This window comes from Eumetopias jubatus, unplaced genomic scaffold, assembly GCF_037043125.1.
Source record: "Eumetopias jubatus isolate StellerSeaLion01/CBP00866 unplaced genomic scaffold, mEumJub1_p1.0 scaffold_17, whole genome shotgun sequence".
Lineage (NCBI taxonomy): Eukaryota > Metazoa > Chordata > Mammalia > Carnivora > Otariidae > Eumetopias > Eumetopias jubatus.
In genome coordinates, this window is record NW_028274823.1 from 41,978,164 (window position 1) to 41,994,828 (window position 16,665).

A 16,665-nucleotide genomic window follows, 5' to 3' on the forward strand; every position below is an offset into this window, starting at 1 on the left:
TTTGTTTTAAAAAGCTCTTTATATATAAAAAAAATGTTAACACTTGGTCCATAATACTATTGTGATTTTTTTCAAATTTGTCATTTTCTCTTTTAATTGGTACCTTCAGGTTTTGCTGTACAGAAATCTGAAATTTACATGAAATGAAATTTCTCAATCAATTCCTTTGTTTTCTAGCTCTAGTTCCAGGCTCAGGAAATGCTTTTAAGTCCAAGTGGTCGTGGTCACTTTTAATCTCCTATTTCTTTTTATTTTTAATTCTTTAAAATTCTTTCTTCTCGGGGCACCTGGGTGGCTCAGTCGTTAAGCGTCTGCCTTCGGCTCAGGTCATGATCTCAGGGTCCTGGGATCGAGCCCCGCATCGGGCTCCCCACTCGGCGGGAAGTCTGCTTCTCCCTCTCCCACTCCCCCGCTTGTGTTCCCTCTCTCGCTGTCTCTCTCTCTGTCAAATAAATAGATAAAATCTTTAAAAAAAAATAAAATTCTTTCTTCTCTGTTCCTTCTCTAGTTCTATCCTATTTGGCCATCTTTCTGCCTTGGACTTTTTCTTTTATTGTTTAGGATATTATTTAATAGAAGTCATTAATTTTAAAATTCCACTTAGGATGCCCGACACTTTTCAGAATTTCCTCCCAGTCTGCTTTTCATTAGAATTTTCTCCCTTTGTTCTCCTGTGTTGTCACAGGCAGAGTTTACTAGTCCCGGGATGAGGAGAGTCCTCTCCAGACCAACAGTCAGAGTGGAGTGACTCTTCTGGGCACAGGACTTGAGTTCCTCGCAACTTCACCTTCCCAGTTTCCCACCTCCCCAGGGAGGTAGGCTTCTGAGCGCATTCCTGGCAATTAATGGCCTCAACAAAATACAGTTTTGCTGGATTGCCATCCACTGCTTCTACTCACCAGCCATATTATTAAATTACGTTCCTGCCAAAAGATGTGACTGAGTTTTTTAAAGCTGAGAGTCTCCTTCTAGAAGAGGTGAGAAAAACATCAAAATTCCAGAGGGAAATGTGTTTCCTTGCTGTAGACACCATATTTATTAAAGAGTAAAAACATTTTAGAAATGTTCTCTATATTAAATGATGCTACATACAAAGGAAACAAGCCACAGATTGGGAAAAAATATTTATAATGCATATAATGAACAAAGCAATAGTGTCCAGATTCCTACAAATTAATTTTAAAAAACCTGATTTTTTTAAAACAGGCAAATGAAACAGTAACTTATAAAAGATACAATAAATAACAAATTACTAATAATCAGGAAAATGCAAATTAAAAGTACAATGAGATATCATATTTTTCAGGTTGGTAAGAATGTAAAGCCTGACAATACTAAATGTGGGAAAGGACCAGGAAACCCACATGATCTACTGATGGAGCACAACTTGCAGAAAACGCCTTTGAAGTCCAATAAAGTTATAGGGGGACACATCCTATGGCCCAGCAATTCCCTTCTAGGCATATTCCCTGTAGAAATGTTGGCACATATACACAAGGAGACATGAACACGAACTATCATGCACCTTATCTGTGATTGTGTCACATTGGAAAAACTCAATGTTCATCAATAGGACAATGAATGAATAATTTGTGGCATGCATATGTAAGGATACCATATAGAACTGAAAAAGAAATAGAGCTACATGTATCAATATGGATAAATCCAGAAATAGAATGTTGGGTGCAAAAAGCAAGTTGTAAAAGTATATTACAGTCTTGAGTCTATAAAAACCTGTGAGTTTACAGATAAATTTCACAATAATATCACTTATGATTATTAAAATGCATTCATATTATTGTATAACTTGGATATATATTAGATATATATATTTGAATATACATAATACATATTGTATCCATATAATATATTCAATGAATACATATATTCCCCCACAGGGAATGATAACTCAGCAGGGTGGGGGTTTGCACTGGAGCAGGGCAGAAAGGGAATGAGCGCTAGCTAGCACGCATGCACAGGTGGTGTCAGTTTATCTGAAATGTTTTGTTTCTTTTATATGGGTGGTGAGTACATGGATATTTATTTTGAACAAAACTTTGTACCTGAAATACTTTTTTTATTGTCTTCCCTACAAATGGACAGAGTTGCCCCTTTCCTTTATAAATAAGAAAGCAGTTCATCAGAACATTGCTAAAACTACAGACATGCTAGGGACGCCTGGGTGGCTCAGTCAGTTGGGTGTCTGCCTTTGGCTCAGGTCATGATCCCAGGATCCTGGGATCAAGCCCAACGTCAGGCTCTCTGCTCTGCCAGGAGCCTGCTTCTCCCTCTGCTGCTCCCTCCTCCCCTGCTAATGCTCTCACGCTCACTCGTGCTCTCTCTCTCTCTCAAAAAAATAAAATATTTTTTAAAAAACCACTACAGACATGCTAGGTCAATATTAAAATGCTATTGCACATAGTAGACCTTCAACAAATATTAGATAAGTGAATACGTGATTATGAAATCCACACTACGCAGATTGATGGCTGAATGTATTGCATGCTGGGTTTGTGCCAATCGTTGGACCGAGCACTTACGTGCATTGTTTCCATTAATCCAGGACAACCCTTTGAGATCAGTATTGTTATGATTATTCCCACTTCACAGAAACTAAGGCTGAGGCAGGAGAGTAAGCCCAGAGAATCAGGTGAGCAGCAGAGTGAAGAGCTGAGTTACCTCACTCATAGCCAAGGAGCATGTGCATAGCTAAGAAATTTAAGGCTGCCACCTGGAAACTGGCTATCACCTGGAAACTTGAATCCCCGGAAAGAAAACATCAATCCTTTTGGCTGGGAATTTCTGGTAAGATTATTTCCTCCCCAGGACTGAGAACTCTGCTATGATGTCTTCCTAACAAATTCCTGTCCTCCTCCGTGCACTGGCAAACCCCTCAAAGACCAATTTACAGGCAGTTGACTCAGAAGCATCTAGATCGTCTTCAAGCAGTGGGACTCCTGCAGGCACTCTACAATAAAGTAAATTGGGCCACTGTGAGCTGAACAGTAATTGTACGCTCAGCCAGATTCTCCCAAGGCTCACACTCCTTCCTGGGACCGCAATGGGCACTTCTGGAGGCCACGTTAACTCTTTCAGGCCACTGGGGTGTTGTTTGATGCACAGAGGCAATCATTTACTGAATGGTACCATGGAGACCCCCAAAGAGTTAAGGCAGCTTCCAAAAGGACTTATTTTTTTTCCCCAGACTGGGACTTGCATGCTGGGAGCATATTGCTCAATATTTTTTTAAAATTTTTATTTACTCACATTATCTAAGCTGCACCATCGTGCCTCGTGGCTGTCTCTCCCATGGAAGAAAGAGAATGAAAATGATGCTGTGGCCTCCAAAGAAAGACGAGGAATGACAAAAGCTCTTGAGGGGATGGGAGAAAACCCCAGCTTTTGAATGACAGAACCTGGCTGGTTTTCAAGGATGGCTGCAATGTTAGTATTTCTTCGTTACCACCAAGTTTGGTGGTTTGGTCTTTAAGTGAGCTCAAAACATTCCAGAGACTGTATGGGAATTTTCCCTGCTTGTGTGACACAGTTGACCCTCTCTGTTGTAAATTTTTTTTTTTTAAATAGGTTAGAGCGCAGGTCCGCACACTCTGACCAGTGGTCCGCCTCTAAGCCATGGCCTGTTTTTGAAGATCTTATTTATTTATTTATTTATTTATTTGACAGAGAGAGAGCAGCAGCAGGGGGAGAGGGAGAAGCAGACCCTCCGCTGAGCAGGGAGACTGACATGGGGCTCAATCCCAGAACCCTGAGATCATGACCTGAGCCGAAGGCAGACGCTTAACCCACTGAAGCCAACCCAGGCGGCCCTGTTGTAAATTGTTTTTAAAAAGTGATGTATCAAAACTTTACTTGCACACACACAAAAAAAATGTTGTTTCTCCAAGATGGGAAGAAGCCACGTTGCAGGCCCCACTCTGAGGTTGGGTAGATCGGGGATGGACAAAGAAGAGTATTTACCTTCACTGCCCCCTTGGGACACTACATTTGGAAACAATTACTGCTCATCCTTATTATTATATTTAATGTTTCTTCTCTCTCTTCCACTGTCAGTTGGGTCCACACGTGGTTTCTACGAGAATGATTGACCACACTCAATGGTGTAAACTCTGCACCACTGGCAGGGGGGTTAGTCTCAGAGTACCTGTGCTTACCTGTGTATCAGCACACCTGCACACACGCACGTGCACAAACACACTCACTGCCCACGTATGATCAAGTTAGTGATAATTCTAAGCCCTCCACACTAGGAAATGAATGATTCCCCCCCATGTTACCCACTGTCCTGGCTATAGATCGCTCTACAACAAACCACCCTCAAATCGAGGGGCTTATTTTTCTCATGGATCTGTGATTTGACAGCTTTTCTGTGCATCGCTCAGCTGGGGCAGCTACCGGGGCTTGAGCTCCACCCGCCAGATGGCGCATGCACGTGGCTGGTAAGTTGGAGCTGGCTGTCAGCGACAAGATCGGGGGCTTTGGTTCCTTTACACGGAGGCTTTTACTCAGGGCTGCTGAGACTTCCTCACAGCATGGAAGCAGATTTCAAAGAGTGACCAGAAGTGACAAGTGACGGGGACAAAAAGCTGCAAGTCTCTTGAAGCCTAGACCTGCACATGTCATTTCTGCCCTATTCAAGTAGCCAAGTCATCACAAATCCCAGGGAAGGGGATGTGGATGCCACCTCTCGAAGGGAGCAGTGTGGACCCATTCTCAGCATCTTTAATCTGCCACATCCACAGAGCTACCTTTGTCCCCGTTGGTCCCACCTCCCAGATTGTCTGTCCCAGACAGTGAGGAATTTTACAGTCACTGACAGGGTTTCCCTATCTCTCAGCCTGTTTTCTCTCAAAGTGCATATTCCAAGAACAATCTCAACAACTACATCTATAGTTTCCCTGTGTCTATTATTACTGAATATCTCTGAGCAATCTGAGGACCTGCAGCGCTTCCTTTTCCCCCAAAGCAAACTCAACCAAGGGCCAGCAGGATCTACCCAGGCTTGCTAGAGAAAGGCCTTCTTCTCTTGGTGTGAGAGCCTCTGACAGGGAGGGTTCTAGAAAGACCAAAGCCTAAGGCTCATTTGTAGGAACACAATAGCAGTCCCCTGAATCCTTCCTGGAAACACTGTTCTACACACTGAGAAGTCATTAGTTCTGTGCTGCTTCCTGTGTGAGGCAATAAAACCTCGGTCTCATCTGCAACATCCTGGAGCTATCCACGCATCACATGTAGAGGACATGAACGCTTTTCGTACCCAGTCGGTATGAGCCAGGCAAAGCCGTCTGTCCAGGGAGTCATGGGACAGGGAAGGAAGTCAAATGTGCTCTATTCTACAAACCCCAGCAAGGCCTGAGTGAGGGAGCCCAGGGGCTAATGACACAGGCCTGGACAGAGTGTCCCAGTTAAGTTCTGCTCCTCATGAACAACTAGGTGACCTCAGCCAAGTTATGCAACGTCTCTAAACCTCCCTTTCCTTATTTGCAAGGCTGGGATAAAAGTGACACACACTTCATGGGGTTATTATGAGGGCTTATCAACACTAAACAAAATGCCTGGTTTAGGTAATTAGAGCTTGGTGAATGTTATTAGCTATTATCAATGAAAGTGCCCAGCTGCCCTGGCTAAGATCCCCTCCTTGACCTCTGGAGGGGATCGATGGAGCCGGGAGGAGGAGAGCCTGTAGTTCTGGATAAGAACTTCCTTTCTGACTCATCCTTCCAGAGCAGTTTCTCATCGGGGTTCCAAGGTCCTGAAATTCCATCAGGTTCTTCCTTAATATCAAGATACTCCCCAAATTTTGTGTGGGTTCACTTTTCAACAGCCTTGTAGTTGCTCCTCCACTCAGGAGGCAATGGGGCTGGGATTTGCTACAGAACCAACCAAGGCCATCCTTGTGCTTGCCGATCAGTTAATGCAGAGTTAGGGAAAACACTGTCCTCTGCTGTGGATTTGGAGGAATCAAATAGGAGAGAAAGCCAAAGAGGCTGAAAGGAAGTTCTTTGGAAAGAAGATGGGAAAGAAGCAGCTCTGAGGGAGTCTGCCATACCAAACAGTCCTTGTTGCCAAATCTCAAGAGTCACTAGGTCGAGGCAGGTGGGGCCACTAAGGCAGGGCACTCACTGCTGTCAACCTTCCCCCGAGCCCTGACTACATCTGGGCTGCCCCTTTCATACTGCCTCTAACTGACACAGGGCCCAGGCCAGGCAGGCGAGAGCCCACAACCCAGGGACACAGCCTTTTCCAAGCAGGGAAGGCAATTCAAAATCCCTTGTGTGCATTGTCTTAAAACAAAGAATATTCCAGATCATCCTAATTTCCCTTGAGCCCAAAGTGAAAAGAGTCAGGTATAGAGAGTTGAGCTCCACCAAACAAAGTAGTCTAAGACTCCTTTAGAGCGCTCAGTTGTCTCAGAGCCCAGTGGGGGTGTGGTTGCCATGACAACCAGTTTATGACTAAGGCTTTGGCATAACTTTTTATTCTTTAATTTTTTGTAAGATTTTACTTATTTATTTATTTATTTATTCTAGAGAGAGAGAAAGAGCACAAGCAGGAGGGGCAGAGGGAGAAAGAGAAAGATTCTCAAGCAGACTCTGTGCTGAGTGTAGAACCCAAAAGGGGGCTGGATCTCATGACCCCAAGATCATGACCTGAGCCAAAACCAAGAGTCGGATGCTTAACTGACTGAGCCACCCAGGTGCCCCTTTGGCGTAACTTTTTAAATCCTCGTATTTCCAAGGGGGTTATTTGTAGATAACCTTGAAGAACACTGTTTTGTGGTTAAAAAAATCAGAACAGAGTGGTTTCAAGCCCGACTTCCTACACAAGGACCTGTATTCCAATGGATGTTGTCAGTCTTCATCCACACCTCAGATTTTATCTGCACTATACTCGGGAAAAAAAAAAAAAATCCTCTGACCTTCCTGTGTTCCTTTGCATTGAACCCTTCATTAAGAAGCCTAAGGGTTCGGACTCTGGTGGGGTTTTCTTAGTTAGAACTTAACAGAAACAACAGGTTTGTACACATGTAGGACTTAATAAAAGAATATAGATTTTAGGCAATGATAAAAAGCTTGTAATATTCTGCTTCTGCGGGGTTCATCAGAGGTGAGCTCCGGGGACTCAAAACATGTCAGATTATGTCAGCAGTTTGGGGACTTGTGGAAATGGGATCTCAAACTGCACACACACAGTAAGTATCCTGGAGGCTGGTGGAAACATAATGGGGACCATGTCTGCTGACCATGTGCTGTGAACTTTACAATCATTATCTTCTCTCACCCTCACAGACTCCCAGCAAAGTGTTATTGATTCCACTTTATGGATAAGAAAACCGACATTGAGCAATATTTAATAATTTGTTCAAGGATGCACAGCTTATTAGCAATGGAGCCAGGACTTGACACCGTCTCTGTTTGACCTGAAAGCCCATGCATTCAACAATAGGGCCATTATGCCTCTAGTTACAAGAGCAGGGCTTGGGAAACATGACCAATATCAAAGTTCAGTAATAGGAACTGCTTGTACGCATGGGGTCACAAGCTCAAATACCTTCAGGTCAGGCAACATAAGTGAGTAATGTGGGTTGGGTGAAAATATTAGGGAATGGAAGACTGGGGCAAACTGAGAAACAGAGACCATTTTCTGTCTAAAAGGGGTGCCCCTAAGCATCTCCATCCAGTCATCAATATTACATCTACCAAAATTTTCAAGAGAAACTGGAAATGTGATTTACATGTGAAAACTTTCCATTTTGAAAAAAAATGGCCACAAATTCCTTCGTTAACCCCTACAAGCAAACAAGATACATTCTGGATGCCTTTTAGTATCCTCCATTCTGGACTAAACTCCACAATGGTAAAACCTCTGTCTATCATCTCAACTCTCATAGCCCCAGGCCCCAGCACAGGGTATAAGAATTTAAGAAACATGTGTACAACAAATGAATGAATCCTCAACTCAACAATCTGGAAAGAGGTGAAGAAGGACTAAGCTCTGGCTCGTGAATGAGAGTCCTTTCAACAGAGCCACGGCTGCCCATTGGATGGCAAAGAGACAATGCAATGGCCAAGCCCACACGCGTGGGGAGCAGCAAATTTTGGTGGGGGGCAGGAGGCTGTTCCCATTTTTCCTTCCATAAGGCAAAGTTGACCTGGGAACTGGGGGAGACTAAACCACCCTCCAGAAGCTAGAGTTATCAGGGCAGGGAGGGCTAGGAATGGGAAACCTGAGCTGTCTTTCCTTACCCAGTTCTTCTTTTCCAGTACATTCTCTATGTGCCAGTTATCCAATCTGTGAAATGGAATGGATGGGGTATACAAGTCCAAAAGATGGAGGAAAATAATGAATTCATGGACAGTAGGTTAGTCGGCAAAATTTTTTACAGAAGGACATGCCTAAGTACTCAGTGCATCCTAGAAATACGATCCCAAGAAGATTCCGATTCACCTTCGGAAATCCTTAAACATTTCTGGTTAATAAGTTAGATGAAACAAATCAACAAGGGAGTTTCCCAATGAAAACCTGCCAGGTCTCAATCTATCTTAGTCTAGTTTCAAATGTGAGAAGTATCTCATATTCTCTATGCTTTGAATGTATCTATATGGTTTTGTTTTGTTTTGTTTTTTAAATAATAACCCCAAATCAATAGTCAAGCAAAAACTAAGTCCTCATAAAAAGATGTGTTTCCAACTCTGCAACTAAACTTCCCAACATATTCAACTATAAAGCAGACTTCACTGGCAGGACCTTTGTTCTGAGACAACAAAGGGAATCCTTTGTACCCAAACTGTCACCAGCTGCCACTGTCTAGAAGGGCAGCTCAGTGGACAGGCTGGACTTCTCTCCCATGCTGGTGGCCGGGTTCTCCCAGTCCTCACTGTTGACATTGCTGGTGTTTGAGCTTACCTGCCATCCCTGCAACCCAGGACACGCATTCTTTCCCTAGCTCCAGCTGGTCTTCCTCTGGCTCCCACATTGGGATTGTGGTTGAACAATATAATTTTTTCAACTAAGGAGACAATATTACTCAAGAGCCAACTGTCCTTTCCAACTCTTCCTCATCCAGGAGATGAGCCTTGCTTGCCATCTTTATTAAATAGCACAACGCTCCCCTCTAAGAAACCCAGCAGGGACCACTTGTGATGATATTAAAACCACCAACTCCAGCTTCCAATCATCCCAGAAGTGTCCCCAGAGCACTGTATCATCTTCTTACAGTTTCAAAAATAAGAATACCGACCTTCAGGAACAGTGGGAGGAGATTCAACAGGCTCTGCTGATGTTCAGCCGGGCTCCCATGAGCCAACTTCTGGTATTCCAGAAATTTCCTTTCTAGCATCTCCCAGAGAGCAGTGGGACCAGGAGATTGCCTTCCATGTAGGAAGTCAGGCTGAGCAACATCAGGCTGGCCCTCGGTTTTGGAACCTGGATACTCAGCTCTGTCTTCAGCCCTTGAAACGTCTTCTACCTCCATGCCTTAGCAAAGCAGATCTGAATTCAGAACAAAAAACAAAAATGTCAAGTCCTGTCATAGCACTTCCTGATGAGGCCGGGTGTGGGACAAGGTACTGTACTCACTCAGTTCAGTTCCTTTTGAAGATGGTTCCGCTAAGAATCTGAAACTGAACAGACGAAAATAGGAAGACTTTTTTTTAAAAGAGATTCTGACTTAGATGTGACTTAATGGTGACAATCTAACATGTGCCTGGCACTGTGCTGGGCTCTTTACACAGACTCAGGAAAGAAATGGGTATTTTTTCTTTTCTCTGTATAAGGAAGGAAACTGGCTGGGCCAAAGGCATATGGGCAGCTAGACGTCCAGTTGAAATGCAAACTTTCCACACCAAACCTGGGGTTTTTTTGTTGTTTGTTTTGGTTTTGTTTTTGCCTGCTGCTGTTCCTCCCCTAAAAGGCTGAGTAAGTTGAAGGGATATGTGCAACTGTCACCAATATTTGTACAGGCCTGTAATTCTGTATCATCAATGGTAACTTCCTTCAACCACATTAGTCTGAAAGGACATAGGTTCTTCACTCTCAGCATTATTTGATTCACATTCCATATTGTTAGAGAACTTTGTCTTCAAAAGGACTCTTTAACCACCCCCATGCTAACTTAAAACAGCTCCTTTATTAACACACACAGGGGTGGTGTGTGCAAGCTGCAGATCTTGGGTCAGTAGGCAGGAGGACAAGAACTTATGCAGTAAAAATAGCCAAAGACTGATTGGCCAGAAGGGTAACCTCAAGAAGATGCCTTTATTTGTGTCCTTGACTTTCAATTGTCCTAGTCTTTAGTTGAGTCATGACTGACTCAGCACAGACAAGATTTGTTTGCTGCGTGTCAAGAGTATAGGACACTCCATGTGGGGCCTGGAATGCCCAGGCTTCCTGCAAAAATCCCTCCCCAACCACAATGTCACCATGTAGGAGTCCATTCTGGAATCTGGCCAGTGACCAACAACCACCAATCATGGCATAGCAACAAGAGGGGTGGGCACACAAAGATGGATCCACCAGTGTTCTGCTCTGGGCTGCAGCAGCTGAGGGCCGATGTCATGCTTTATTTTTAGCCCAGCATATGCTCCCTGCAGGCTAGAATGGGAGTGGATAAAGGGTCATGTGGCCAGACACACTATCCCTCTTTGAAACATTCTCACCCTTTATGTAGACAACTCCATGAGTCCCTCACGCTTCTTCCAACACACGTGCTTAGTACTCTCAAACTTCATTTTCTTATTACAAAAGCCATGTGAGTTCAGTGTCAAAATAGGAGAGGAACCAAGTATCGGGAAGACTATCAAGTATTAAAACAAAAAGCATACCAGCCTTGAAAATTCCCTAAGCAGACAGAACCAGTTTAGTCATACAAGCAAAGCTTAATTTAACTTATTTTGCAGAACTAACTTGCCCTCAGTTGTCTCTTGCTTACACATCTGGAAATCAGGAGCAAAGCTTAAACTGTTTTCCAAGATTGATATGAGGCAACCATCGACCAACTGCCTGTCATTTAAGAAAATTCTAACATTACAACCACTTGCTGTGAAAAATAAAGTCACTGCTTTCTCACTATCTAAGCTGCTTTATAACCATATACCCCTGAGCCTCATTCTATGTTTTGGGTTGAGTGTTCCCACTTTGCAAACTGTCTTTTTTGGTGTGTGCACAATCAATTTTCACTAATTACTATTTCAGTGATGCACTGGTTTTACTTTGGCTGTTTCTGAGCTTTTGATACCAGCTTGCCTATACCAAGAAAAATGGCTGTTGGTATTCCAGCTTTTATCTATGACTATGTTGTTTAATAAAAAACATCCTCCTGATATTGTTGAAGCAAACTTTGAATTTATACTTTTGCTTTTGATGGTTGGTTGGCTGGGGCTTGGTGGGAGTTTTGTTTCTTCTGTTGGGGTGACCCTCAGGAGCAGGTGGTGGGATGCCTCTTCCCTGACCTGGACCAGGCTCCTGTCTGGTTTTGTTGGTTTATTATTCACTTATTCCTCGGCCCTCCATTCCCCACTTTAATTCCCTTCTTCCCCACCCTGCCCACCCTGCCCCACCCCAACATGGGTCCTTCTCTAACATGGCACAGGTGACATGCTTTCTGAATACAGGCAGTATGAGTTCCCCGAATGACCTTCTGCATCTTTTTTGCAGCTCACTTTTTCGCTCAGTGTATGCCTTCAGACCTACCCATGTGGCTCTGTGTTTGTCAGCTTTGTTTCTTCTAACTGCTGCCCCATGTTACAAAGTGGGCATCACATACCTATCTGACTTGTTCACTCCGCAGTCATGGCCAGATTGCCCATGACTTCCCGTACTGCACTCAATTTTGTTCTGGACATTCCCATCCAGGTCCCTTCATGGGGCTGCGTGTGACTGGCTCCAGGTATGAACTTGGGAGCAGGAGGGCTGAGTCAAGGTTATACACCTGCTTACTTTAACAGAGTACCACCAACAAAGATGCTTCCAGAAAGCTGGCACCAGACCACGCTTTGCCCACAGCCTCCATCTCACCAATTACCCGGCTCTCTAATGTCTGCCAATCCGATTGAAGTAAAGTGATCCCTCATTGTCATTTTAATTTGCATTTCTCTCTAATGAGCCCGAGCATCACAGATGCCTCTTAGCTATTTGCAGTTCCTTTTCTGCGAACTGACTATTCATAACCTTTGCTTATTTTTCCTTGCCTGTCTTTTTCTTATTGTTTTGAGGAAGGATATTCTAGAAACTTGTCCCTCGTTGGTTTTAAAAATCACAAATATCTTCTCTCAACCCATTTTTCTTACAAATTAGTTCATAACTTTTTTGTCACAAAAACATATCATGAATATTTGCCATGTTGTTAAAGACCCTCTACATCTTCATTTTGAATGGCTGATGGTGACCATAAGAGTCATGTTGATCCTTCATTTAATTAATCTCCTGTAGGCATTTAAGTAGTTTCAAATTATTCACTGCTATAAATAATACTATAACAATAGGCTTTGTGTCCAAGTCTTTGCATGTATCCGTGATTAAATAATAGATTGTAATGCCTTCTTAAATTCCTACAATGGAAATAGCCAGATCTTGACATGTATTTTTCTTTAAACACTGCATCAATGTATAGTCCTCTGACCAAGAACACACAAGAGTTCACACTTCCTTACTTATCATTTTTTAATTCTTGCTTACTTGGTAGGTTACAAAGCAATGGCATCTCTGCTGTATCCCGCCATGTATCTTGCTGTACTGTGTTTCTGTCTGTCTGCAGCTCAGTCTCCTTCAGGGGTCCCTCCAGTGGCTTTCTGGAGTCAGATGGCAAGTGTTCTCATTTCATGAGCTCCCTGTAGGAGACCTCAGCTACTCCCCTGAGAGCCACACATCCACTGAATATTAGCTCCATGAAGGAAGGCACTGCACCTATGTCAGTGGTTAGCATTGCATAGATGCTCAACAAAATGTTACTGTAAAAATGTATGAATGAATGGACAAACTTATATACTGATGGCACCCAGACCTCTCTCTGTAGTCCAGACCCCTCTTCTAAACAAGTTCTCTTTTCTCACTTTAAGATCTCTACTTGGATTTCCCCCAGACTCTGACAATCTCTATGTCCCAACCAAACCACCAACTCCATCATCAACAGAACCAGTCCCAGGTCCAACACAGACATCCCAATGCACAGGATGGCCATTAGGGCCAAGCTAAGTGTTGCCTCCAGCACAAAAAAAAGTCATGTTGTAACCACACCTTCAGGCGCTACTAATAGATCCATTCAATAACACCCCTCTGCGGGCTTGCCGCCATGCCACATTTTCAGACCAAGCAGGTGAGGAGATAAGGTGAAAATATGGTCCTGGGAAAAGTGGCTGGATATCCAAGGGAGATATCAGAAACCACTTCAGATTTCCTCTGAAATTAAGAAGCTGTATTTACTGAAGTGAAATGTTTGAATCACATTCTCTTGAATAGAGATGTTTTCAAAATAAGAATTTCTAACAAAAGGGGATCCGTGAAATCCCAGGGAGAAGTTGTCTACCTCAATTGTTAGGCTGTGGCCATCCCCCCTCCTGGTTCTGCCCATCACCCGAGACCTACTTTATTTGTAAGAGGAAGGTAACTGGGAGTAACTAACCTCTCAGGGCTATGTGACAAATGGCAAGAAGAAATCATTCTAATCCACTTCATTATCAAAAGTGCCTTCTTACCTCTGTAAGAAGGTGCTAACACTTTCGTATCCTGGGCAAAATGGAATAAGTTGGGGGTAGGGTCACTGGGGTAGGGGTGAGGGTTTAGAGTGAGGCAAATAAGACACTCACCTCAGGCACAAGATGTAAGGGGACCCAAAAAATCTCAGTAGCCAAGATAAATAATGTTTTAATGCAGTATCTTTAAAAATCAAAATTAATGCCAAAAAAATCCATGATGAGCAAACATCAAAATTTCAAAAAGAGCCAGACTCTCACCCAGCAGATGCCTGACCCCACCCACTGGCCTCACTTGATAAGAATGGGAGCTGAGGGCATTCTGTCACAAAAATCAACAAGTTGAACAAACACCACTCCAAGACTTCCATAGATTCTACTCTAATACACACAGCATAGCAGCCACGAGCAGAGACTCTGGAAGCAGATCTCTCCAGTTTCAATCAATGGGCTTAGACCAAGTGGAGGAAACATATCATGCCTGTGTCCTCATTTATAAAATGGGACAATAACAGGACCCCTCACACGGTGCCGGGATTAAGTTAGTGCTTGGCAAATGTCATCATTAGGATGGGGGGATAGACGATCATTTATTGGTGCTTCTATAAATGCCGGCACCACTTCACGTAATCTTCCTACCTTCCAGCAATGTCAAAGTTATCAGCCTCAGTCTGCAGCTGGTACCGAGGCTCGGAGCAAGGAAGTGACCTACCCAGGGCCCCTTTGTCAGTCAGCAGCCAAAGCAGAGTCCATCCTAGGTCTGCAGACAACAATGCACACTGGAGGCTAAGCTCAAGCAAGGGCTGGTTTGGGGCCCTGGGTAGACAGAAGGGCTTGGACACCTGCTTGGCAGGTAACCCAGGCTGAGGGAAGGCATGCCTCCCTATAAAGATTTCTTGAAGAGATGGAAATTTGCAGGGCAGAGCAGGGCCGGGGTGGGGATGGGGTGAGGTAAAGGGAAAGATGGCTTTGGCAGAACCAGAGGACTAGAAGCGGTGGGGAGTCCCAGGGGTCTCCAGGTCGCATCTCTGCCAGTGAGCTGTTTCCCAGTCAGGCTCAGGGCATGTGACACACAGCACCGTTTAGTCATGGTGCCTCACTCGCCCAACCAGGCAGGCTAGAGGCCTTGCTTTCCTGTAGCATGCATGAGGCAGCAAGAGAGAGGCACTAGGCAGGAAGCTGCCCACTCATGCAGCCCCCAAGCACAGGGGAGCCTCAGGGCTGGGAGGGGGGGGTCCCAGGGCAGGGGTCCAGTCCCAGCTGGGATGCTGTGGTGCCTTCACCAAGTGATTTCCCCTCTCTGACACTAGCTTTCTCCTCATTGAAATAGCCTCGGTAATCTCAGTTCTGCCCTCTGGCCTTTATGCATTGACCACAGAAGAGACATGAGGCAGTGAGTCATTGCAGACTGGCTGGAGAGGCGCCTGAGGGGGCTGATGGCCTGTGGCTGTGTGTGGTGGGCCAGTGCAGAAGAGGGGTTCCTTGTCTGTGCATATATGCAGGGAACCAGAGGAGGAGGCTACAGTGACAGTACAGGGAGCGATTCCCAGGGAGTGGCCACGTGTGCCCCCAGAGATAGGGATCACTGCCCCTCCGCACTCCCACCCCACTTACCCTGCATAAATCCACAGCATCATTAGAACTCTGCTTAGGGACGTGTCAGAGGCAGAGGGCCCGGGGCATCCGGCTTGTAGCTGCGCACTGGAGGAGAACATCTGGAGCCTGGAGAATCAGCTGGGTTGCTGATGTTTGGGCTGCTAAACCAGCGTTCTATTGACTGTTTCCTCCCTGACTTTCTGAGAAGTGACTTGCCAACAGGAGAAATCTCCAGATATAAGATGTGATTTAGCAGCCCCCTTGGAGCTAAGGTGCCAGGAAGCCATTCTGGGGAAATGGAGCAAGAAGATGTGTGGAGCCACTCTTTAACACGGCAGGTCACAGGGAAGCCTGGGACTCAGTGTCTTCTGTGGAGAAGCTCAGACCTTGTGACAAAGAGCTGCTATGATATGATTTGAGGTAGAATTCCTCCCCTTGTTTCTCATCAGCATACGTGACTCTTCCTGCCTGTGGGTCGTACACCCCGGGGTACAGAGGCATACCTGTTTACCATCTACATCACAGGCAATAGCCCCCAGGCCCCGGATCTGGGGGAGCCTCTAAACCAGACGATACAGAACAGAACAGCAACTTTCCATGCATGGCTATAAATGATCTGTTTTCCTTTCCACTCGTTCCTCGCTGCATGTCAGCAGATCCAAACTCTCTTGCTCCTGTGTCAGCAAGGACCTGGCCTAGACCTAGAGCTCTCAGAAAAAAAATAACAAAGCCAATCTTTGTTATTTTTAAACACACGGGCAAGGTGGGACTAGGCCTTGCTGCCTCTTCCCCACCATTTCCTGCTAACAGGAGAGCTTACAAGTTAAAAGTAAATTGAAAAGGAGCTGTTGTAGGAGAAGTTACAGTAATACGGACGCTCTGTTCCCTCCACATCCTACTGTAGTTAATCAGAAGCACTGAGGCAGACACTTGGTGGACTGTAGATTAAGACACTGAGATACCTATTAGAATGTCTCTAAAAAACAAACACAAATTGTTAAGTGTTGGCAAGGATGCATAGACACCAAAACTCGCACCCTGGCTGATGCGAAGGCAAATAGTACAGCCACTTTGGAAAGCAGCTTGGCAGTTTTTTGAGAACGTTAAACACATACCTACCCAGCAGTTATGCTCCTGGGTGTTTACCCTAGAGAAATAAAAACTTACATTCATACAAAACCTACACATGAATGTTTATACTAGGTCTATTCATAGCTGCCCAAAACTGGAAACAACCTAAATGTCCCTCAGGGGGTGAAGGAATATACAAACTCAGGTATATCCGTACAATGGGATGTTCCCCCACAGTAAAAAGGAACACACTACCGATCCACGCGACAACCTGGTGGACCTCAAAGGTCTT

The 16,665-nt window shown here is 44.6% G+C and overlaps 1 protein-coding gene across 9 annotated transcripts in view; it reads right to left on the minus strand.

Moving 5' to 3' along the window:
* Positions 1–16,665, minus strand: part of WDFY4 (WDFY family member 4) — a 295,199-nt gene that overhangs the window by 268,947 nt on the left and 9,587 nt on the right. For 8 of the 9 annotated variants that reach the window (XM_028098639.2, XM_088020233.1, XM_088020234.1 and 5 more), the window contains exon 2: positions 9,260–9,510. In XM_028098639.2, coding sequence (XP_027954440.1) covers positions 9,260–9,493 — 234 coding nt within the window. In that variant the 5' untranslated portion in view covers positions 9,494–9,510. Of the gene's footprint in view, positions 1–9,259; positions 9,511–9,597; positions 9,618–16,665 lie in introns of those variants that run through there. The other variant, XM_088020232.1, reaches the window with a different exon arrangement.